This window comes from Rhinolophus sinicus, linkage group LG01, assembly GCF_036562045.2.
Source record: "Rhinolophus sinicus isolate RSC01 linkage group LG01, ASM3656204v1, whole genome shotgun sequence".
In the NCBI taxonomy this organism is placed as follows: domain Eukaryota; kingdom Metazoa; phylum Chordata; class Mammalia; order Chiroptera; family Rhinolophidae; genus Rhinolophus; species Rhinolophus sinicus.
Window position 1 is genome coordinate 149556853 of NC_133751.1, and position 27155 is coordinate 149584007.

A 27155-nucleotide genomic window follows, 5' to 3' on the forward strand; every position below is an offset into this window, starting at 1 on the left:
CAACATTTTCGAAAATTATTTTTGAGATAATTTACTATTCCTAAGACTGAAAGCATATGAAAAAGAACATCTTCCTTTCACTAGTTTCAATATCCCAACCCTTTTCCCTTTGCATTCTGAACCATTCGGTTCAACTGACAGGGAGCCCATAAGTGTTCCCAGAATGTTTTTGGTTCTGGAATAGTCTGGCAATAGCTGTTTCAGAGAAAGCAAAAGATGCAGAGAATAAGGAATATGGCTGCATATTTTAGGTCAATTCTTTCCTATGCTTTGTGATCTATCAAGGAATTAAATATTTGGGGTTTTGAAAAATAGTTTTAGGTCAATTAATACAGTGTGACTGGACATCTTATACCTCATTTGGACCTGGCTGAACAGCAAAAATGAACTGAAATATTTCATTAGAAATTATATTTAAGGTTATACTTAAATGAAATAATGTGGAATGCTGATGTAAAATACAACACTTTGATGTACTTTTATGTATCACAATACATAAATTCAAATCACTTTAAATTATTAAATTATAATTTAGTTAACAATTAACTGACAAGACACAGAGATTTTAACAATGTAGTTTTAGAGGTTTAGAAAAAAATCCATTTAGTTTTTTTTTTTGCCTCTCAATAGTCTCAGAGTACAGTTGCTTTTCTCTAATCAACTTCATTTTTCACATTGTATTAATTAGCAAGCATCTTCCATTTGTCGAGTTTTCAGAGTTATCTTGCACTTTGATTTTTTTACTCACTTTGTAGTCACAAGATGAGAAATGTAGACACTGTGTACAAACAAGAAGTTCGTGCAAAGTCAAGCTCTCAAAACCACATGCAAGACTCTGGCACATGGTTTAGAGCTCACACACTTCAGGATCATGTGACACAGGCATGCAGATGAGAGGGAAGGAAAGCACCTACGTTATGAAAATAGAGGTTGATGAAAGAGAATGACATTTTCTTTATGACAATTATCTAATGCAAACCGTATACCCATAACCTTTACCAGAGTAGAGGAAGGGGCATATATGTGACTTTTTGTGGGGAGGGGGACACTGTATATAAATATTATTAGAGGTCAAGTCATTGTTAAAGTTAAGGATTTCTATTCTGTACTTGGCCTCTTCCAGGTTATCTTCCCCAATTTCTTGCTTTGTATTTCCTCTGCTATATCATGCAAAAGATATCAAAACTAACATTGGAAATCATTTAACAAGCTCTAAACCTGACAGATGACAAGGGTGTTCTCCACAATTTACACGAGAATTAAATTGGATATAAATACCTCCTGTTCTTACCGGTGGGTGTTGTGATTCCATGTATTAAGGTGTGAAGCAGACAGGAAAGAGATAAATCTTTCATAAGTACATTATAAATAGGCAAGTGGTATATAAACCATATTTATAGGTAATAGAGTCAAACAATGAAAGGTAAATAGTTGTCACAAAAAAGACTTTATCACAAAAAAAAAAAAGGTCACAAAACTAGAGTTATATGGAGAGGGGAGGTACAATAAATAAATGTTTTATTACTGCTATTGAAATAATCTGGCAATATATGGAACAACAAAATTGAGTGACACATGTTTTGATTAAAAGTTCTTGACACTGCTTTAGCAGACCCACCATTAAAGAATCCCCAAAAGTTTCTTAATGGTGATATGTTTGTTAAACAATAATATAGGTGGAAATATATAAAAAGTGATCAATTTATAGGTATTTTCTTGTGAGATTAAAGTGTTACCCTGGTGAGATCAATTTATCCAATGAATTTTTACAAGGAACTTTGGGATATTTAGAAATAAGTCATGAAGTTCAGTGTTAATTTTGCATAAAATATGCTAATTGATTAACTCTTCAAATTAAAATTTTTATAATGACATGTCCTTTTCAATCAAATAAATCACACGCAGCAAAGATAAACTAATCCATATATAAATATATCTTTCAAATTGGGCAATATTTGCAATGCTTTTGGCACCTTGACTGTTAATTTTGAACCTTTGCTTTTTTTTCAGAATATTACTAGTCAAATAAAAATAAAGTATATCTAAATTGTACAGGTTAACTTATGCAAAAATTGTATTATACTGTCGATGCCATTGTATGTGAGGAGTTTTGTTTTCTGAAGATTCTTAGAAACAGGGTCCTTGCCCAGCGAAGGAGTAGCTGTATGGGAAAGGACCACATTTTTAATCTTTTTTTAATAGGTCTATAGAATGCCATAGAATTTGGACTTGTCATATAATTTATCTTCAGCAATCAGTTTCTATAGGCTAAACAGCTAGATCAAAAAAAGTGTGCAAATTTCCTAATAATATAAGAGCTCTGTGGACCACACTCATATCACAAATTCTGCTGATTTTTGAGCATTGATAGAGGAGGAAAGGGTTATGAAAGGTGATTGGTGGTGTTGAATTTGCTTAAAAGTTATGAAGGAATCCATATCTCCCCCTTGAAAGGAAAGATGAATTAAACCAGGTACAGTAAAAGGGCACATAGTTATCTGTTTAAAATATAGAAAACTTGTCCTTCCCATAAACATGAAACTTCCTACCATTAATGTTTATGACATACTTAAGTTCCCTAAACTCTCCCCAAAATCCTCAAAATGTCCTATTATTTTTTAAAGTGTTACCCTTGGGTCTCTGTTTGGGGGTTCATAGTTATTATTGTTTACTTGCAAAATCCTAATGTACGTGAGTCCAACTATTTTTTGGGGGGGTTCTGGCAGCTAGGCCATGTGATGAAAGCCCACGTCCCAGCTTAGCGATGCTCTTTCTAAGCAGAAGTGGGAACTCTACTGCACACAGTTATATCAGTTTGCATCACGTTATAATGCTTTTGCCACACAGTATAACTAGAATATAGCACCATGCAATGCCATGAATTGAAAATGAGAGACTATCTCCAGGGGAGAAAATAAACATCTGAGAGAGGAAAACAAAAACAAGGGGTTCAAAGCTGGTGAGACTGGCTTTTCCATTGTGGCTGTAGCTATAATACCTGTGGTGCTTCCATTTTGGAAACAGAAATACATACCATGTTCATGTCAATGCCATTGGTGTAAGTCCACGCATGTTGGAAATACTCTTCAAGCCGTTGCCGCAGAGGGTTGGGAATTTGGTGAAAGCGAATGAACTCTTTTACTCGCAGCATTTGCATGTGGTACCTGGCAGTTCCCGAGTATAGTCTTTGGATAATTGCAGATACATTCCCAAAAATGCTTGCGTACATTAGTGCTGGATTGGATAAAAAACAAAGTTATGGGGGAAGACTGCACTTGTGCATATTATATCTTGTCAGAACATCAAGTATGTCGAATTTTGATCTCAATCCAGTTGTGATGATTTACGACTGGCCCATTTTGTGTGTGTGTGTGAGTGCACACGTGCGAGTGTCATGGGGGTGGAAGTTAAACCAATCATGTTGTCAATTTTATAATTTTGTTGATAAATCTGGAAAGAAGTATCTAAATTCATCATGGATTCTAAATTAACGTAAAAAACTCAGATTGTTTACAGTATCAACCTATAATCTGCAGTGTTGATAAGAGACAAAATGACTTAGATTAAACATTTTATACTGTAATAAGAAGGCATGTCATGGGGTTACCATAAATATGTTTTATGTAATTGGAGTTAAAAATGTTAATTTTAAATTATGATATCTTGCCTCTCAGCTTAAAACCTACCCTTATAATATTAAAAATCTATCATAAATCTTAAGATTATTTTGAATAATTTGGATTTGCTACAGAATGAAAACTTGCTTTAAGGAATTAATACTTTCCTTAGAGTTTTTATTTGTATATAATTTTTATTTTTTAAAAACTAATTTTTATACTATTTCTACATGAGAAAAATATCTGGCTTAGAATATGAGAATATTGTTTTCTTTTTATAGAGAAAAATAGACTACATCTTTGTTATTTCATCTATGGGAAGAAAGAAACTGCTATGACATCCCTTGCTATATATTCAATACTTAGGTAGAATACCCCTTTTTTGTGCTTCCTGGGCTAAATATTTATGATTGAGCATAAGCATTTTAAGCCTTCTTCTCTTTCTTATTATATTTGCACTCAGTTTCTAATAATCCTAAAAATCCTGTACAGAAGGTCAAATCATAATACATGGTCTATATCTTTGGGTGTGTCAAAACTTAGAGGCACTAACATTGCAATATACCAAGCAAGTGGGAAAAAAAAGCAGTTTGAAGAGTTTGATTCAACTATATTCAACCAACACATATTTTCCCCCAACACATTTTATAAAACATTACTTCTATGAACCACTATAATCATTTTTAAAGTAGATTTTGGCCAGAATCAAAGCAAGTGTTTTAAAATGACTTATCTTCTTGATCATTTGCTTTCTTTTCCATCTTATCTTTCTCTCTTGATTAACATGGTCCTTGTTGACCACAGGTGTCCCAAGTAAGAGAATGTCCCAGAAAAAGGGGTGGCCCTTTGCTTTTATCTATTCAAAAGGATGAAAGTTGGGAAGACCTGTGTGGCTGAATTGGGATGTGTGAAAGACAGTAAGTCTCAGTACGGTAGACAAAGTATTTAGTTGTATCTTCCACAGAAAAAAGATGTGAGCTTAATTTGAATAAATGAATAGTTGATTCGAAGGGGAGTTAACAATACTTGCCTGAAACTGATTCCTGTGATGCAAGGAGGTTCATGTGAAAAATGTATTTTACTCTACGTAATTATAGTGTTGGAAATATTTGAGCATGCTGTTATGTTTCCAAAGTACATACCATATTCTCAGGAAATAGTACAGATTAAATTAATGTGATTTAATCAGAGGACACATAATCAATGCTACATATTTTATCTAACCCATATAATTACTCAGAGTCAGGGAAAACATTCTTATTTCATTTTTAATAAATACTGTGGTTTTATCTCCATACTGCCATAAAAATGAACCAAAACATTAGTTTGGGTTATAAACAGCATTTTTCATCATTGACAAGATGGTAAAATCTAGATTATGAGTACATAGTTGAATACATGAATGACCTGTATTTCTCTTAAGAAATTCTATGCTGATGTGCTGATGGCTTTTTAAATTACAATAAAGGAATGAATTTCTTCCTATTTTTGGGAAGCAAATAGAACTAAAGGCTGTCATCAATGGAGAAGCACAAAATGATTATATTCTGTACACATTATTTAATTAATTCCCATTAACTGGCATAAAATATGAATCAAAAGCAAATTGGTATATAAGCATTTATCTCTTCAACTCACCATTTTATTTAGCTTTCTTTAATAGGGAATTATTTCATCAAAATGGTTTGCTTTAGGTTTAAATGTTATAGAAATAAAACACACACATCTTAAAAATTTCTTCAGCATACTGTACCCCAATGCTAACCATACTAATGAATTATGATGTGCTAACCCAGTTAATGAATTTAGTTTGCCATTGGGTGTTAGCTTGAAACACACTGATAGAGCAAATACTCTTGGTTTTCTACATATTATACAAACTTAAAAAAAAAGTTGTAACCTAATACTTTATTGGCGTGTAATTTACATATAAAATGAATCATTTAAGTGCATAGTTCAGTTGGTTCTGACAAATGTATACACTCTTGTAAACACAATCAATATATAAAACATTTCCATCACCCCAAAATAATTTACTATGTTCCTTAGCTGCCTGCCTACTCATTTCAGACCCTAGGCAACTACTGAGTTTATGTCATTAAAGATTAGTTTCCATTTTCTGGGATTTCATATACGTGGAATCAAAATGCACATGTTAATTTGTGTCTGACTTCTTTTGCTCCATATCATGTTTTTTGCGATTCATTCTGTTGTGTGTATCAGTAATTTATTCTTTCCTATCACTGAGTAGATTTGCATTATGTGGCTGTACCATAGTTTCTTTCTTCTGTAGCTGGAACTCTCACTGTTTTTAGTTTTTGGCTATTATGAATAAAACTGCCATGAACATTTGTGAACAAGTCTTTGCTTTGAGCACATGTTTTCATTTCTCTTTTAAACACCTAGGAATGGAATTGCTGAGTTGTGTGGTATGTTTAACTTCATAAGAAACTACGGAACTATTTCCCCTAATTGTCATTTCACACTCCCACAAGCAATATGTAAGAATATCAGTGGTTCCACAACTTTTCCAATATTTGATATTATCAGTCTTTCATTTGAATCATTGTAGTGGTATGTACAATCTCATTGGGGTTTTAATTTGCATTTTCTGTTGAATAATAACAGTATTTCATGCACTTAGCCATTCATATATCTTTTTTTGTAAAATGTCTGTTTAAATGTTTTGCTTATTTTTAAATTGAGTTGCCTTCTTATTATGGTGTTGTAAGAATTCTTTTTTTTTTATATCTAAGTATTGAGAATATTTTTTCCAGTCTATCATTTACCTGTTTCTTTTCTTAACAGCATCCTTTGAAAAGTTGAAGTTACAAATTTTGATAAAATCCAATTTATCAATTTGATTTTATGGCTCAGGATTGTTTTTTGTTTGTTTGTTTCAGTTTTGGTAATTTGTATCATTCAAAGAATTTGTCCATTTCATCTAAGTTGTCATATTATCATAAAGTAATTCATAATATTATTTTATTATCCTTTTAATATCTTTAGAATTTGTAGTAATATCTTTTCTTTCATGCAAGACATGGGTAACTTATGACTTCTCTCTGTCCAATGTAATTGGTGATTTATCAATTTTATTGATCTTTTCAAAGAGCCAGAATTTTTCCCATTAATTTTGTATATTGTTTGTATGTTTTATATTTTAATATTTTTATTCTTACTTCTCATTCTTCTCTACTACTTATATTAAGTTTAATTTGCTTGTCTTTTACTAGCTTTTTAAGATAGAAGCTTAGATCTTGGATTTTAGACTTTGCTTCCTTTTTAATAAAAACAGTTAAAACTATAAACTTCACTGGCCACTGTTTTAGTTACCTCTTACAAATTCTGATACATTTTATTTTCATTTTAATTCAGTTAAAACTGTTTTCTAATTTTAATGTGATTTTTTTTTTCTTTGAATGATAAGTTATCTGGAGTGTGTTACTCGATTTCCAAATATTTGGGACGTTCCATATATCTATCTATTGTTCTTTCTTTCTTTCTCTCTTTTTTCTTTTTACTAATTTCTGGTTTCTCTTGTGTTCAAAGAAATAACTCTGTATGATTTAATACTTTTAAATTTATTGAGATTTATTTTTGGGTCCAAAATATGATCTTTCTTGGTAAGTTGTTTTATAGTTCAACATAGGATCTGTCTTGGTGAATGTTCCACATTCACAAGAAAAGAATGTGAATTCTGCTAGTATTCTGTAATAGCCAATATGTCATGTTAATTTGATAGTATTGCTCAAGTCTTTTATATTTGTACTGATTTTTGTGGGGTTTTTTTTTTTTTGTCTACTTATTTTATTAAATACTGAAAGAGGGGTGTTGTAATTGCTACCTATAACTGTGGGAGTCTTGCAAATTTGTTTATTTCTCCCTTAGGTTCTGTCAGTTTTTGCTTGATTTAAATTAAAGCTCTATGGGGGGCATACACATTTAGGACTGTGGTGCTTACGTTATCTCTGGTAATAGTTCTTGTCCTGAAATCTACTTGGAAATCAATACTGTTCCTTAGATTTTCTCATTATTTTTTATATGTACATTTTTTTCTTTTATCTATGTCTTTATTTTTTAAGTTTTTTTTTTAGACAGCATATAGTTGAGACAAAAAAAAAAAAATACAGTCCAACAGAACTAGAAAAAGAACAGCAAACAAAGCCAGAGTGAGTAGAAAGAAGGAAATAATAAAGATTAGAGTTGAAATAAATGAAGAAATGAAAGGAGTCTTAAAAAGAAAAAAAAAAAAAAAGAAACAACAGAAAAGATCATTAAAACCAAGAGCTGGTTCTTTGAAAAGATAAACAAAATTGATAAACCTTTAACCAGACTCATTATTAAAATAAAAGACAGAGGACCCAAATAAGTAAAATCAGAAATGAAAGAGGAAAAATGATAACTGACACCACAGAAATACACAAGATTAAAAGAAAATACTACGAACAATTATATGCCGAGAAATTGGACAATCTGGAAAAATTGGATAAATTCCCAGAAACATAAATCTTCCCAGACTGAATCAAGAAGAAACAGAAAATCTGAACTGACTAATTACTACAAATGAAGTCAAATCAGTAATCAAAAACTTCTTAACAAATTAAAGTCCTGGACCAGATGGCTTCACAGGTGAATTTTACCAAACATTCAAAGAATTAACACCAATCCTCCTGAAACTGTTTCAAAAAAATTCGAGCAAAGGGAAAGCTCCCAAACTCATTTTATGAGTCATTACCCTGATTCCAAAACCAGACAAAGATAGTATAAAAAAAGAAAACTATAAGCCCATATCCCTGATGAACATAGATGCAAAAATCCTCAACAAAATATTAGAAAACTGAATTTAGCAATACATTAAAATGATCATGCACCATGATCAAGTGGGATTTATATCTGGGATGTAAGGTTGGCTCAATATCTGAAAATCAGTTAATGTGATATACCACATTAAAAAATTTTGAAAAAAATATATATGATCATATCAATAAGTGCAGGAAATGAAAGCATTTGACAAAATCCAGCATCCATTTATGAAAATAAACAAACAAACAAACAAACAAAAACCTCTCAGTAGAGTGGGAATAGAGGGAATCTACCTCAACATAATTAAGGACATACACAATAAACCCACAGCTATCATCATACTCAATAGGGAAAAGCTAAAGCATTCTCTTTAAGATCGGGAACAAGACAAGGAAGCCCACTTTCACCAGTTTTATTCAACATATTATTGGAAGTCCTAGCCACAGCAATCATGCAAGAAAGTTATAAAAGTCAGGCACATTGAAAAGGAAGAAGTAAAACTGCCATTATTTGCAGATGACATGATACTATATAGAGAAAACCAAAAAAAATTCCACCAAAAAACTATTAGAACTGATAAATGAATTCAGTAAAGTAGCAGGATACAAAACTAATATTCAGAAATTGGTTGCATTTTTATACACTAATAATGAACTATAAGAAAGAGAAATTAAGAGAACAATCTCATTTACAATTGCATCTAACAAAATCAAATATCTATAAGTAAATTTAACCAAGGAGGTGAAAGACTTGTACTCTGAAAACTATAAGGCACTGAAGAAAGAAACCGAAGAAGATACAAATAAATGGAAGCGGATACCATGCTCATAGATAAGAAGAATTGACATGGTTAATATGTCCGTATTACCAAAGCAATCTATAGATTCAATGAAATTCCTATCAAAATACTAATGGACCTAATATTTTTCTAGTATTCACAGAACTAGAACAAATCTTGAAACATATGGAACCACAAAAGACCCCAAATAGCCACAGCGATCTTGAGAAGGAATAAAATTGGAACTATCATGCTACCTGATATCAAACTATAATGCAAAACTATAGAAATCAAAACACATGGTACTGGCATAAAGTCAGACACATAGATCAATGGAACAGAATAGAGAGCCCAGAAATAAGCCCATGCCTATATAGTCATTTAATCTATGACACAGGAGGCAAGAGTATACAGTGGGATAAAGTATCCACTAAATGGTGTTAAAAAAAACTGGACGAATATATGCAAAAAAAAAATAAATAAATAAACTAGACCACCTTCTTACACCATATACAAGAATGAGCTCAAAATGGATTACAGACTTAAATGTAAGACCCAAAACTATAAAACTCTTACAAGAAAACACAGTAAATGAATGGGAGAAGGTATTTGCCAATGATATAGCTCACAAGTGATTAATATCCAAAATTTATAAAGAGCCCATACGACTCAACATCAGAAAAATAATCCAATTAAAAAAATGGGCAGAGGCACTGAATAGACATTTTTCCAAAGAGGACATACAGGTGGCCAATAGGCATATGAAAAGATGATCACCATCACTAATCATCAGAGAAATTAAAATTCAAACCACAATGATATACCACCTCACACCTGTCAATGTCTATCATCAGTAAATCAACAAGCAAGTGTTGGCGAGGATGCAGAAGAAAGGGAACTCTCATGCACTGTTGATGGGATTGTAAATGGTGCAGCCACTATGGAAAACAGTATGGAGATTCCTCAAAAAGTTAAAAATAGAACTACCTTATGACCCAGCAATTCCACTTCTGGGTATTTATTTGAAGAAATCCAAAACACTAATTCGAAAAGATATATGCACCCCTATGATTATTTCAGCACTATTTACAATAACCAAGATATGGAAGCAACCTAAGTGCTCATCAATAGACCACTGGACAAAGAAGATGTGATCATATATATATATATATATATGATCACATCTTCTTTGTCCAGTGGTATATATATATACTTCCCAGTATATATATATACTTCCCAGCCACACAAAATAATAAAATCTTACCATTTGTGACAACATGGATGGACCTATACATTATAATGCTAAGTGCAATAAATCAGACTGAGAAAAATAAATACCATATGATCTCACTTATATGCGGAATCTGAAGAACAAAATAAATAAACAGAAACAAACTCATGGATACAGAGAACAAATTGATGGTTACCAGTGGGGAGCGGGTTTGGGCGGACTGGGTGAAAAAGGTGAAGAGATTAAGAAATACAAATTGATAGCTACAAAATAGTCACGGGAATATAAAGTGCAGCATAGAGAATACAGTCAATAATGTTGAACAACTATGTACAGTGGCAGGTGGGTACTAAATGTCTAACCACTATGCTGTTGACCTGAAACTAATATAAAATAATATTGAATGTCAACTGTAACTAAAAAAAGAATAATAAAAAAAGTGAAAAATAATAAAAATACAGTCTGACAATTTCTGTAGTTCAATGAGACTTTAGATCACTTACATTTAATATAGTTTGGTTTAAATATATGGTTTGGTTTAAATCTACCATCTTGCTATTTGTTATCTCCATTTCCCCCTTGTTTTTCATTTCCTGCTACCTTTCAGGTTTATTATTTTTTATTATTCCATTTCATCTTCCCTGTTGTCTCTTTAGCTGTAGGATTTACAATATGAATTTTTAACTTATCACTATCTACCTTAAGTAATGTAATACTATTTCATGTATAGTGTAGAAATATTACAATATACTTCCATGTCCTCCTACAATTTTTGTTCTATCATTATCATATTTTTACTTTTACGTTAGTTATAAAAACTACAAATTTAATGTCACTATTTTTACTTTAAATAATTATTTTTGAAGACATTTAAAAATGAGGAAAAATCTTTTAAATTTACCCATACATTTAACGTTTCTACATAGTGTTCTTCATGCCTTTTAAAACATCCAAAGTTTCATCTGGTATCATTCTTTTTTTTTTTTTAAGAACTTTACAATTTCTTGTAGTATGCTTATAATGAATTATGCCAGGTTTTGTTTATCATTTTTGAGAATAGTTTAATTGTACAGAAATTTCTATATTGACTGATTTTGTTTTTCTTCCAGCATTTTAAAGATTTAATTCCATTATCTTCTGGCTTGCATTGTTTCTAATAAGAAATCTGCTACCAACCTGATGTTTTCCCTTTGTACATTATGTCTTCCTTTCCCTCTAGTTATTTTTAAGATTTTATTTTCTCTTTATCATTATTTTTCATTATTTTGATTATAATGCACCATGTGTGTGCATGCACACACACATGCATGTCTGTGTTCAACCTGTTTGGGATTTACTGAACTTCTTGGATCTGTGGTTTATAATTTTTATCAATTTTAGAAAATTATCAGCCATTTCTTAAAAAAATTTTCTTCTGCATCCCTCCCCCATTTTCTGGAAGTCCACATGCATATTTGCTCAAGTGCTTTGTATTGGCTACTACTTCCATCATCTCTGTTAAATTCAGATGTAGGCTAAAAAAATTTTTTTCTCTTGCTCAAGGTTACATTTTCTTGTTTCTTAGTATATCTATTAATCTTTTAATAGATGATGTGCATTGTAAATTGAACATTGTTCATCGTTGTATATTTTTTGTCTTCCTAGAGAAATGTTACATTTGTTCTTACAGTTAGTTACATTACTTGTAGATCAGTTTGCTCCTTTTGAGAGCTGTTTTTAGGCTTTGTACTGGCCTAGACTAGTGCTAGTACTATAGCAACACTTTTCTGAGCATTCAGTTGAATACCAGTGTTCAATGAAGGGTTTCTACTGGCTGGCAGGAACTTGAATATCTCCCATACCTGTGTGAGCGCTGAAAGTTGTCTCGCTTACAGTACTTCTGGTATTTATTTGCCTGGGTTTGAGAAGTTTTAGCTCATGCATTTGGGATTCAATATTCATCAGTAGTCTCAAGGGAATAACTACACAGTTTTCTGGAGCTTTTCTTTCCCATAGCTGCCTCTTGTCTGATTGTCTTGCCAACTATAGCACCTCTGCCTCCACGACCTCTGATCTTGTTTTCTTAGCTCAGTGAGATGACTGTCCTCTCCTTAGGTGGCTTTGCCTTTCACTGTGGAGTAGAAAGTGCCTCCAGGCAGCAAGCTGAGGATATCGTGGGGCTTATATTTTTTGTTTTCCTTCTTTCAGGGATCAAACTCCTCTACTATTTGATTTCCAATGCTGAAAATAGTTGACATATATATTTTATTTAGTTTTCTGTTATATAAAAATAAAAATACAGTGGTATGGTAAGGTTCTAGTCATTCTATCATGGCTACAAGCAGAAATCCAGTAATATTTTTTATTTACATATTATAAAAATAAGAAATTCTTCCAAGATGTTTGTCAAGGAGGTCATAGATGAAATACATTTGTTTTTATTTACTGGTTTATGTGTTTTTAAAATTAAACATCTGTGTTAAATTTATAATAACTGAATAAAGATATAAACTTATATATTAGAATACAGAGATATAAATACATGAGCATCACTTATATTTACACCTATTTAATGGTTGCTTACAGTTTCCTTTCTTTGTCATCTTGAATTGTGTACACTTTTAAAATGAATTATCTGGTTACTGTTCTCTATAGATATTCAGAAGTACAACTGGTAACTTTCTTTGCAAATAGCAGCTTTTAAAATGTACCTATAGATATCTGAGTTGTTTGTATATAGTTAGATGCTGGTTTTCAATGTTTAATTTTTACTTTCCATAGGGATGATTGATTGTTTCATTTTTCTAGAGCTAGACTTCAAATTTTTCTTCTAGAATGAAGATTTGATTTAAAGAAGCTCAGGGATGATAAGAGAGTTCAATCTGATATAGATTAGACTATAAAAACTATAACTAGGATTAGTACATATACAATATTTTACATTAAATATTTGGATATTGTATTTTAATATTTGCTTGAAATCAGGTCACTCATAGATCTGAAGAGTATTTACTTAGTGTAGAAATATAACCATAGGAAAGCAAATCATTTGTTAATACAGTAGGCTCTAAATGGAAATATTATGTATAGATACACCCACATAGATCAAATGGCTAAGCAAATATCAGTGGCATTCTTATTACTGTTCAGTTTCAAATCTTAATTTTACCTTTTTTTAAAATTCATGGAATAATAGGTCATGATAGAATTCTTGGGAATTTTTATAAATTTTTCCTGTGCAACATTAAGCTTTATGTAATCCCATTTTGATTAAGGTTTGTAGAACCAAGTTAGTTTTTCAAATAAAGGATATTATGTAGAATGTGGATGTCTCTTACTTTACTCAGTTGACTAGAATGATTTTTCTTGTCTTAAAATATATGAAATTCATCTGCAGGAGACACGTATTCTTCTTAAGGAAGCAACAGAAATACCCTAGTGCCATATTTAAAAAAGAAGAAAAAGTGAAAAAAAAAAAAAAAAAAGATAGAAGGAAAAATGATAAAAAAGAAAGGAAGAAAAGAAGAATGAAAACTGCCAATAATTCCCCTGATTTAGGAATTAGAGTTGAGGTGTAGAACAAGTAAAGAGCTGAGTTTTCTTTAACTTAAAATAATTCACGTGATAAACAGTTCTGTTTTTCACTTAATTCTCAGAAGTGGCAAGGATTCCTAAATGGTGAACAGGTTAAACTTCAGTGCATGTTAAAAATTCTTTTTTACAAATTCTAAGTTTTAAATTGCAGGGTTTGTTTTCTTAAAACACAAGTATATACGTAGATATAGATGTAGGTATATATTTACATAGGTGTCTAAGTAACAAAAAAAACACCTTTTTTTTCTTCTTTTCTTTGTTTGCTACTTATGACACTAAAGTTGATAACCACTAAATGTATTTACTAGCTGTTATAATCACAGACTGATTTGGACTGTGTTTGCTTTGCTCTGAGAGATTCAATCTCTCTGAAATGGGTTTTTCTATTATTTTCCAGTAGGCCTCACTTCCATTTCCTCTGGGTGCAATATTACTTCTGTGTTTATAGCCAAGACTGAGCCTGAACTTGTAGAATATCTTATGAGTTATTTAAATATACTGTTCTTTTACTATACAAATGTTACTAAAACACCAAGACATATATATTGAAAATAAGTTTTAAATAAAGTGGACAATAAACTGGTGAATCTATTTAAGTTTTATAAATAAAGCTTATATAAGGCCATCTCATTAGTCAATATGTTAACACTTAAGAATCAACTCTGGATATTTTCAAAGTTGTACACTGTCTAAGGATGATGCTTTTTTTAAGCTTTGTAAATTCACCAAACTTTTGCTAATTGCTGCCTGATATTAGCAAGGTTATCTTAGTAGTTCACAGTGTGATGTAAAAAATATATATATACTAACATTAAAACATCCTTAGCTTAATACAGACATTTTTCTTATTCCAAAGAATGAACCTTATAAATAATGTTCAGTGATATTACCTAATTACAAGGTAAAGGTTAATCACTTAGGCCTTGGCATAGTGTCACAGGGAATGGAATTTGTCGTCAGTGACTGGGGAAATTATATATATATATATATATACACACACACACATACACATACACACATATTGTATATATACAGATATACAAGATAAACTTACATTATAATTAATAGTAGTGATATATATATATGTATGTATGTAAATCTATCTATCTATCTATCTATCTATCTATCTATCTATCTATCTGCTACATCTAGTAATATAATGTAAAGTAATACTTCCCATTCTAATCTGGCCTCAGCCTGAAATAGAAAATAACTACTGGTAATAAATCACACACATATTTTTACAGCAGTAAAAGTGAACTGAAAATTTCAATTCCTGAATCCCAACACCCGTGTCACTTCAGTTTTATGCTCATGGTTATCTGAGGTCTGAAAATCTTTGGTGTCTCCCAGTCACACAGAGAATCAGATTTGATAGACTATCATACCCAAATATATAATCCCATTACTTCTACAATTTTCTATAATTTTTTCTATTCCTTACTTTAAATATGCTAGAGATCTCAATTTTGTGATATTATTTTATCCTAACAAATAATGAAAGAGAAATCTACTTACAGCCAATCAACATGACACAAATGGAAAATATTTTCTCCGAATTCGTGTTAGGAGACACATTCCCGAATCCCACACTGGTTAAACTGCTGAAGGTAAAATAAAGTGCTGTGACATATTTGTCTTTAATGGAAGGTCCAGAGCTTGAGTCACTGTCATTGTAACGTTTTCCGATTTGCTGTCCTAAGGAATCCAACCATCCGATTTTGTCAGTCAGGTAAGGCCTTTCTACATTCCCGATTGCATACCAAATGCAAGCCAGCCAGTGAGCAATCAGGGCAAATATGCACATTAAGAGCATTAACACAGCAGCGCCATATTCTGAGTATCGGTCAAGTTTGCGAGCCACTCGCACAAGACGAAGGAGTCGAGCTGTCTTCAAAAGACCAATTAATGTCGTTGTCTGTGGAAGTAAATGTGTATTGTCAGAAACAGTTGGTAAACAATTCAATGTATATTCCTGTGAAGCTATGTAGGCAGAAACAGGTTAAAACAATATGATAGCATTGAGGATAACTGTATATTTGTATTGTGGTTTTTTTTGTTGTTGTTGTTGTTTTTTTTTTGTTTTTTTTTTTTAACTTTACCTTTGCTTTGGAAAATATCTTGGCATGCAAGACCCATAGCACAAATTATCTTGTTTTATACTCTAACCAAGAACCTTGCACATCATGGATACTTCAGTAAATCATTCATCCACCAACAAACATTCCAGTGTGTTACCGGTGTGCCTAGCAAGTGCCATACTGGCCTTAGAGTGTTGAACAAATATACATGGTCGCTTTCTATAATAATAGAGACTGTTATTTAGTAGACAAAGTGTCTTATGTAATGAAGGGAGTCAAGGTCCCCTGTCTACTGGAAAGAGACAAATATTTTTAAAATAAACAAATAATAAGATCATTTCAGAGATGAGAAGTGCCATGATGATAGTAAAACAAAGTGAAATGATGGAGAGTAATTGAGAGCATGGGATGGAATGAGGACCGCTTTAGAAAGAAAGGCCAAGGAAGGCCTTGCTTAGAAGCTGACCTTAGTGTTGAGAAAGATTTGCATAGTGAAAAGGAGCCAGTCAAGCAGACAACTGGGAAATATATTGGATGATCACACGCATGCATTAGGCACTATGTTTCAATGCATTTTTTTCTTCCTAAGTGTGTTAAATTGACAAATTGCTTTGTGTTATCCCAATGATATTATGTACGCTTTGGGGTGTGATTTGTATAACTAATTACATGATTATTATTGACCAGGTATCTAATGATAGGACATTTCTATATAATAACAGGATAGTTAACTGGTTGTTTGGACTTGAAATCTGATAAGCACAAATTACAACTTGATTTCTTAAGTTTTCTAAATAATGTCAACTATAAGTACTACATAATTCACAGGGCATATAATTATTCCATAGTTACATGGTGTTTACCAATCAATTATTGAGTCATTTTATCTGTTCATTGTTGGTGTTTAGTTCACAAAATGCATCCAACTGAGTTAAGAAAACTTATATTTTAATTAAAGAAACAGCTCATGGAATAACTATCACTCTATATCTATTCATATTGACATGGTAGAAAAAGGGCACTAAATATCAAGAAAAACATTTTCATTAAAATGCTATAATAAGTATTGCATTTTCCCCCCCTTGGGCTATAGTGGTCACAAGGGAAGGGGAGATTCCTGAATCTCCCTGAATTCTTTAATTCAGTTAGTATTGGAATACTCTAGAGGTGAGAGGAGCTTATGAAGTTGAGATCTGCTTGTCACAACTGGACTCAAATCTTTGCTCATTTTGGAATGTGTGGAGAGATGAGCCTTCTCTGTTTTCAGTGGTGGGTTCTTATTTTTCATGGTGCTAAAGAGGAAATAGTTTTTTTTTTTCCTTTACAAACTTAAAAGTATACCTCTTCTCAATGAATAAATGGAGAGTTTAAGTTAGTACTAGGTGGTTTCCTTGGAGAAATGTCAACTTTCTACTATTTGTATTATCAATATTTCAGCTTAGCAGTTACATGCAAAGACTTTGGAACAGACAATCTTATGTTTGAATGCTGCTTCTATGCCAGGGTGCCACCTAGGAGAAGTCATTTATTAAATCTCTAAGTGTCAAATTTCAATGTAATTGGGCATAATGACGCCTACCTTGCAGGATTGTAGATAATACCCAATAAACGGTAGCTTTTCATGTTTTTATTTGAACATCACATATACTTTTGTTTCCATCAGCAAGCAGGAACTTTATATTGTGAAACGGGTTGTTAGCGCTTACACACTTTCCAGATGCATTACCTAGATATCCCAAGTGGAGGCTTTCCAACATTGGTCTTGCAGCCTCCACAGGAAATGGCAGGGATTTTAAAGACAAGGATTTCATCTATAAGCCCTGAGAGCTCAGACTCTTGTAACAGGAATCACCTTGGTTCAATGTGTTATCATTTCTACACTTCACAGCTTAACTTTATGTGTTTATTTTTCATCCTAGTCCTATTACCTATTTTCTCATGTGAGAAATCAGAAATATTTGAGGATTATTATTCAAAACTTCTTGTCCTTGGAACAAAATTTCTCTCTGAACCTCAAAGTAAATGAAATATGAAAATTCTGTAGTTATTTGGTTAATGAAATGAGATGCTGCAAAACAAATGAGCTGTTTTTATAACATATTGTGATAATAAGTACTAATGACTCTTCTGGCTGCAAAGATGGTAGAGTTAAAATGATGTTATGAAAAGAAAAGCTATCAAATCTGCTATGTATGCCACCCACCTCCTTTTTGCCCTCTTTCCAAAGAAACCTCTGATGTTTCTTCTAGAATTATATTAAAATAAGATAAAAACCTAGGTGTCAGTAAGTTTCCTAAGGAGATAAATAAACATATCTTACATAATAACATACAAGTGATACCTTTTCTGAAAAAAATATAAAAGCTTAAGAAATATGGTACATAATGAAGTCTCAAACCAGTTTCACAAGGATGAGCGAATATTGACTTCAACAGTCAAAGCCACGTTCTCAAGCATTACTGCCCATGCTAGTTTGACATCGTGAGAAATGACTTGGTCTTATTTCTATTTTTATCAAGATGCTGCTAACACACCTGGGCATTCTTTCTTGGCTACAGTTGTGTACAGCACAACTTGTAGATAACACTTAAGACTTTAATAACTCTTTTCTTCCTCTTCTAATTTAAATATCTCTTTAAAGATTTAAGGTGTTTTACTCCAGATTGCACGACAGAGAGAAGCAATTGTGCCAAAATCTCAGAGAGAGTAGCCTAAAGAATGATCAATCTCCTCTTGGTGATTTGTTGAAGACTAGTATTTCCCATCGTTTAGTTCAGTGGACTATCTTTGTATTATCTGCAAGTGAAAAATGGGACCCACAATCACCTTATAATATGATTGTGTTGACATCAAAATTTCGCTGAGTAGAATGTTTTCAGCACACCTAATTTCATGTACAATCCCGAGATATTATGGAAATCTATCCTTGTGGGTTTTTTCAGTTTTTAAAAATAGGGATAAAACTATCCTTAAACCCATCACAATAATTTTTAAAATAGAATTAAAGAATTTTCCCTTAGATATTATTTCTTGAGCTTTCCATTGCTATTAGAAAAAGACTGTTTATTGTTGCTTTTGGTAGAGACTCAAAAAACATAAAAGCTCACTAAAGGTAATTGATATTATGAAACACAAAAACATCATGATAATACTACATGGATGCCTGCTAGGTTTTTTTCTTGTATCCATTCTATGATTCATCAATCAGACTAATGAAGCAAACGTCAATGTGAGCAAAAAGTCCTCTTTCCTATTAGTACTTTCCTTCAAAGGGCACTTTACTTAGCTTTCAAAAGTCTTGCTTGCATTCAGGATTCATGAAAAATAACAGTTAAGGGTGAAAGGAGAGAGGTCAACAAAGAAAGTAATTAATCAAAGAATATTAATTTTCAGGGGTGGAAGAGGTTGATGAAGCATTTAGCTAAACAGAATGTTCTACGTTCTAACTGTTAATATTGATGAAAGTAAGATTTGCCACAGATAAATGAAATATGGGAAACTTAGAGGCAGATAATGAAAAGTTTACATGAAACTGTACTTGGTAAAGCATGTAAAACTGTTACTCTTTATAGTGAAGGTGGATGTCTCTGAGTCTTAGCTTGTCTTGCTTGTCAAACCTTGAGAGTCTCTGAGACTCTCTCAGCACCTTCCTGAAACCCAGTTTAAAGAAACTGGATAGATGATCTCTTACCAGAATAACCTCTAGCTTAATGATTTTAGGATTTGTCACTTAATTTTGGGTCAGAAATCCCCAAGAGTTATTTTTCATATTCATATGATGAAACTTCCCAAATCGGTCCACTTGAATATAAGATCACTTTTTCTCTGAAAGCATTTCTTTTTTTTTTTTTGGACTTTTTCTTTTTTGCCAGAAACAAAAACAGATGCTGAATATTTTAAATATTCTTATTACATGACATTTTATTCACTTTTTAAAAACTTTTATTCGGAAATATTACTATGTACTGAAAAGTCTGATTATAGTTATATAATATGGTTTGCATATAAAAGGAGTATCTTCATTGTCACTCCTGAAAAATGTATAAAGTGGTCCAGTCCATCACTGGTCTTCTTACCCTTCATAGCTGACCCAGCCCAATATCTGATTCCCTTATGCCCCTTTCAGCTCTCCACTTGCCATCCTTCATGCTAACATACTTCCCCCCACCACACCTCATGTTTCTGTGCTTCGCAGCCCAGTAACTGTCCTCAGAACATTTCCTTTCTGTCCCCATTTCTTCAGGATTTCTATCTGCAGTTAGCTAACCTAATAACTATTGTAAGATAATAGACACTCAATAAATTTGGCCATCGATCACATAATGACATTTAGGTTAACAATGGCAGCCTATATGATGGTGGTCCCATAATATTATAATGGAGCTGAACAATTCCTATTGCCTAGTGATGTGTGGTTGTGGTAACGTCATAGCACAATGCATTATAACATGTTCGTGCTGATGCTGCAGTAAACAAACCTATTGTGCTTCAGTCAAATAAAAAAGTATAGCACATACAATTATGTACAGTACATGATACTTGATAATGATAATAAACAACTGTATAACTTGTTTATGTATTTACTACACTATACTTTTTATCATTATTTTAGAGTGTATTTTTGTACTTATAAAAGAAAAAAGTTTGCTGTAAGACATTGTGTTATGTTGCCCCAGCAGCAGCGTCCTACGTCTAGTGTTTACATCTCCTAATTGCATCATTTTCTCTTGTGCTGATTTAATCTCATGTTGTTTTGTACAGTAACATGTTTGTACAGTACAGACTCATAGCCTAGGAGCAATAGGTTATACCATACAGCCTAAGTGTACTGTAGGCTACACCATTCAGGTTTGTATAGGTGTACTCTATGAGGTTCGCACAATGATGAAATTGCCTAGCAACACATTTATTTCTCAGAACATGTCTCTATCACTAAGCAAGGCATGACTGTATTTGTTGAATAAATGAGTAATTAAAGTATTTATGGATGAATATGGTAACATGAAAGTTTTTAAAGGAGGACTTCATTAAGAAACAGGGACTTTTATCCGAAGGGATTAGAATGAGAAGTAACATTTAGCAATACATATGTTATGTTATTTTTAAATATTACAAGAACTTACTATTGCCAGCTTACAGAAAAGAAATAAGGTCAGAAACCAATTAAATATCTTGCCAAAATACAGCAAATGAGTGGCACAGAGGAGAATCAAAGCCAGGTCTGTCTGACTGCAAAGCTAGGATCCTTCCCATATCATATCACAACTTAAAAGAGTGAGAAGCAGCTTTGAGAACATGGGTTAATCCCTGAAATCATACACAAGTGGAGAACTGGCATTGTTTTCTCTGAGGCAAACGTCACCTTTTCCTTAATGCTACATGAGAAAGATGATCAGACACCATTTTTTCCCCCAAGACTATTTCATCCTATACTAATGTGAATCATATACATTTTCTCTTCTTTCAGCAAACTAGAAGTCCTGTTTGAAATAGTGATTTTTCTGAATTACATATTTTTAATGAATTTTATTATTTTCAAGTGCAATAGTAACTGAAATTAAACTAATTAAGTACTGCTTCCCAGAAATTCTATCTTAATGGTTATAATCAGCATATTTAAATGCATGCTGGTTTGCTTGTTATTGATTAATACCACCAGTAAATTAACTTTCTCTAAAAATCCTATTTGCCTATTTATTTGTTCAACCATTCTTTCATTTTGCTAAGCTGAAATTTAATTTGTTGTTGGTGTACATATTTTAAAGTTTGAAAGGGTGAGGTTTTAGTCTATTGTTTACCAGTAAGTACTTAGTATAATTACATGGATCTCTCATTGTAAGAAATTCGTAAGGATAAGTATAGTTAAAGAAGTATTTCACTTTTTTGTTTTTAGTTAAAAAGTTAGGAGAATCTAACATTAAAATTCAACTAGCTTAACAGCAGCTGAGGTTTTCGTTGTTGTTGTTGTTTTTCATACTTTCCTGAGTTTCCCGTATATTATCTCAATAGAGTCTCAAATTAAAAACACAAAAAACAAAAAACAAACAAAAAAAACTTAAGAGGGGAAGGTGATATTATCATCTTTATAGATTAGGAGAGTCAGGCTTCAGACTTTGTCTAAGGTTTGCAGAACCCAGAAAGACTGTATTGCTCCATTGTCCTGCTCATAACTTAACCATAGTTTGATAGGCATGTTCTGTTAGGAGAGAATTCTAAGCCTGTTAGTTCCCCTTGGCAGAGGAGAAGTCTCCTGTCCTGAAGCCTTAATTGATCAAGAAGCCCCCATCTGCAGAGGGCATTTTTTATATTTGGTCTGCCCTTAAAAAACAAAAACAAGAAAAACAACTAAAGATGGTGAGGGACTCAGTGGCTCTTGGGTAAAAAAGGACATTGAATTTTTAAAACTCTACACATATTTAGTTTACAACAAGGTTATCTTTCTCAACTTACTCCTTTAGGCTTACTTTCACAACTTCTGCAAATCTTTCCCTTATAGAATACAGGAAATTCATTTATAATAAAAATTAGTGGCAATTAAATGGAGGGAACTTTTGGGAGAGGTTAACTTCTTCTGGATCAAAGATCCCTTTGAGAATCTGACTAAAGTTACGAACTCTCTATCCAGAAAATGCACTATACACATGCCTGTCAGATTCCCTTAAAGTTTCCAGCTTTATTAAGTATTGGTAACACAAGAAGTGTTTTACAATCTAGATATTACTTAAGAGAAAGAGTTTTGAACAAGACATTTCAGAAGATGCCTCTTCCACTTAATCTGAATATAAAACAAGTTCCTTCTGTTTCAAACCACAATTTTGAGTTAAGAACTGGCATCTTCATCTTTGACAATTTTACACCCATGCGGTTAATATGTAGTGATTTTTATCCTGGGAATATGCTATGTGCTATGAAACATCTGTCTCTAAGCTTAATTTTTGGTTACAAGATGGATGGTCTTTAGCATCTAGAAAAAATAGAAATAATTATGAATTATTTGCAATGACAAAATGGTTCACTTTCATTTTATAGCATTTTCAATTGAAAATGAATTTCATATGTGAGATATATGAAGCTTGTAAACCAACCACTTTTTTTTTTTTGCAATTAAAAGAGATTCACTTTTATAATTGCAATCTTTCAGAAAATAAGATTCTTAAGCAGCTCTTACCTCATCAGAACCAGATCCAAAAATCAGCAAGTCAAAAGGAATTGCTGCAACCATGTCAATCAGGAACCAGCCTTTGAAGTAGTGTATTGCTATTTTGGCGGGATCACTTACCACTTCCTCATTTTGATTTACATAAGTTGTTCTGAAGTTTATTAGAATATCTATGATAAACATAATATCCACAATCAAGTCTACCACATTCAAAGGGCTACAAGAATAGCCACATTCTCGTCTTTTCTGCTCTTCTCTGTCATTGAGGAGAAAGGCTGCAGAGTAGGGAGTGAATATAGCAGTGTATATGACCAACAGGAGAATAAGCCAATCCCAGACTGCCTTGAAAGGACTATAGTGCAATATTGTAAACTTGTTGATGCGTGGCGTCTGCAGTTTATATTCTGGCAGGACATCTGCTCCTAAAGAGAGAACCTGAATATAGAAAAGAAAATCATACACTATATAAAAATGCCATCATTTAATCTCTAAATCTATAAAAATATTAAGGTAATTGTACAGCAAATTCTATTAGAGAGGATTCATGTAACTGACTTCATGAATTGTCAAGTATGTATGAAAAACATACATTTGAAGAAACCCATATAAACCCCCACTAGTATATTAGACTCCAGAAAATCTCATTGGTGTTTCTTGATAAATATAATTTTCACTGAAAAATAATGAATATTGTCATTGAGATACCAAGTAATGATTACTGATTTCTTTGGAACATAGTACTATTCAGAAATAAAAATACATATCTATTTTTAGAAAAAACATGAAATTGGTTTAATACATGAGTAATTCAGTTTTCAAACCTAAGATTGGCTATAATGAGTAGAAACAGCCTACTTGGATCCATGGTCATATTTAGTTTACATATATTTAATTTATAATTAAACCTTGATAAATTAAACCCAGCTCATTCAAATCTTTAATTAAAAATGTCCCACCTGCAATCTGTTTTTAACGTTAGAAAAAAAGGCACACAAGATTAAAATAAACACAAAGGAGTCTTTTCCTAAAAGAATATAAAACAATATTTTATGTTCGGGACAAATACAGTTTCACGTGAACTCCTCTATCATCTTTAGAGAATCCTGAAGACAGAATGGTGCAAGGAGATGTTAAGAATACTAATCTAGAGATGTTGCAAGGTTTTTAGCCACCAAGGAGTACTTAAACTCTAAGATTTATTTAACTTAATAAGGCATTGGATAGGCTAAAATAGTTCATTTTCTAGAGTCTTAGTTTATCTGGAAAAAAAAAAAAAGTGAGTTAAACTTGAATTGTAACCCTACCCAGTAGAAAAGGTCATGAGTTTATGATTTTAAACCAAGTTTCAAGAACAAAGGTCAAACAAATAGGTAATCCAGCTACCCAGGAAATGTAATTAGCTTTAATATATAGGTTTTAAAGAATTTAAAATTTTTGATGGCCCCACAAAGGGCACATAATGGCATTTTTTAAGGGGGGGTAGATTGTAATCTTATTTTATGAATATCCCACATATGTACAATGGCCCTATTTCAAGGTTCATTTCACTAAGTAAATTTTCTTAGACTAGATTCTTCTAAACACAACTAATATATTACCAGTTTTGCAGCATGGCTCTCAGGGAGTTCCCCATTTGTTAGTCAAAGAGTGTTATTTCTATGTTCTTGGTAATTCTATCCATGTAGGCTTTAATTTGTTTATAACAATAAACTATCTCAGGCAAATTTCAATTTTGAATTTTATTTTCATTGTCATATCTCATACCTTCCTCCCCACAGATGACAAGTTACCATTTCTATTTTAAAAAGAACTTGAGAAGTTAAATAACAAACCCAAATGAGGTATAACATGACTTTTAAATATAACAAAATAGTTCAGTTAAAATAAGCAAAGCTCTTTTTAGATAACAGCTAAGCTGATTTAACTAGCTTTGGAAAAAATGATAAAGAACCTAACCATTTTAATTTTTTATTTTTTTTAGTTTAGCGTACATTTGAACTACCAGTATATGGAGGAAGCAGGGCTTTATTTTAAGCTATTATGAGAAATGACAGGAATTAATTATTGGTAAAAGAGAAATCTGGAAAATAAAGCAATTTCATTGTTTATGAAATACTAACAATCCTCAGAATCCAAGATTTGTATCAGTATATATAACTGTAGCTGTAGCTGACTTCCAAAATTCAAACAGGAATACTGTTTGGATAATCTATTGATTGATAAGTGCAGACTGATAGAACTCTGATCCTGGTATGCTCGGTATAGAAAATCAGTGTGTGATAGTTTGGTCTGGTAAAAATGAGTTATCAAAGTATCATTGTGGAATGTTTCTTTCTCAAAAACTAGGGAGTACTCGTAATGGAGAATGTGAAATCTAAATCTAAAACCTTATTTTGGCTCTCAAAGGCATCTAAACTATGGACTCATTCTATCTTTCTAGTTCCTTCTCCTATTAGATTCTTCTATGCACACAGTGTACTCTAGCAAGAGCTTCTGAGATCTTCCCAAAGCCCTAAATTCATAAATTTCTCTCATAAAAAAGGCACATAGCTATTCAAAGAGACCAAAAAACAGAAAAGTCATTTTTAGACAGGACTATGTGTGTGAGCTTGCTCCCTGCTTAAGTGACGTGCTTCTGATACCAACCTCCCACATGGGATAATGTAAATATCTGTTTTAGCAGAAGTATGTTAGACTGCATACAGCACCTTGGAGCTTCCCCTGAGAAGTAAAAACTGTGGGTGGAACACTTTCCATGGCACATATGCAAACATTCATTTAACATTAGATGGCTACTGTGTTAAGAGCTGGAGACCGAAAAATTGGGAAGATACTGTCTCTGACATCATGGTATCATAGTCTGTTGGGAGACACAGATGTCCAGGAAAATGGGAGCCCTGCTGCGGTCCACTTGGCTGAGTTCCTTGCGGGGTGGGGTGACGGAGAGGTACTGCTGAGGGGGTCTCCACAGAGGACTTTTGGAAAAGATGGCACTTGAACTGAGACTTCTAATGGGTGGCAGGATAGAATACAACTGAAAGATGAGGAAATTGGAAAGGGATGAATATTACAGGTAGAGATAACAGAATGAACAAAGACAGGGAGACATAAAATAATGTGTTGCGTCTTGAGGAATTATAAGTTGCCTTATATGTATTGCTGATAGATAAAATGCAAGGAAAGTAGTGGTGGCAGATGGCAGTGGAACAGGACAGTGAAAGGTTGTGGAAGATATAATGTGACATGCTAGGGAGCTCAGACTTTTTCCTTTAGGTCAGAGTTTCCCATGCTTGAATAAAATACAGACTCCTTTTCAGGGAAAGATGCTTATTGCAGCGCCCCAATGATGCTATACATTATTTTTATTTACAATGTTAGGTAAATATGTACAAATGTGAAACTAGATTAAAACTTCTTGTGCTTATATCTCTTAATATGTCTGTTGTGGGTTGAATTGTGTACTCCCAAAAGACATGGTTCAAATCCTAATATCTAGTACCTGCAAATCTGACCTTCTTTGTCTTTGTAATTGTAATCAAGTAAAGGTGAAGTCACAGTGGATTGGAGTGGGCCTTGATGAATAATGGATGGTCTTACACAAAAAGGGACATTTGGGTGCAGAGACGCACAGGAAGAATGCCATGACAATGGAGGCAGATACAGCTGTAAGCCAAGGGACACCAAGGATTGGTGGCAGCCACCAGAATCTAGAATAGCAGCATGGAACAGATAGATTCTCCTTCAGAGCCTCCGGAAGGAACCAACCTTGCTAATAACTTGATTTTAGACTTCTAGTCCCCATATTTGTGAGAATAACTTCTATTGTTTTAAGCTACCCATTGTGTGGTATTTTGTTCTGGCAGCCCTAGAAGATCAATACAACGACAAAAAATAAAACTGAATAAATAAC

The 27155-nt window shown here is 32.6% G+C and overlaps 1 protein-coding gene across 7 annotated transcripts in view; it reads right to left on the bottom strand.

The window, feature by feature from the left end:
- Positions 1–27155, bottom strand: part of KCNH7 (potassium voltage-gated channel subfamily H member 7) — a 438379-nt gene that overhangs the window by 50381 nt on the left and 360843 nt on the right. For all 7 annotated transcript variants that reach the window (XM_074337148.1, XM_074337141.1, XM_074337138.1 and 4 more), the window contains 3 exons: positions 23255–23680; positions 15524–15923; positions 3035–3234 (listed from right to left, as the gene is read on the bottom strand). In XM_074337148.1, the coding sequence (XP_074193249.1) occupies positions 3035–3234; positions 15524–15923; positions 23255–23680 (1026 nt within the window). The remainder of the gene's footprint in view (positions 1–3034; positions 3235–15523; positions 15924–23254; positions 23681–27155) is intronic.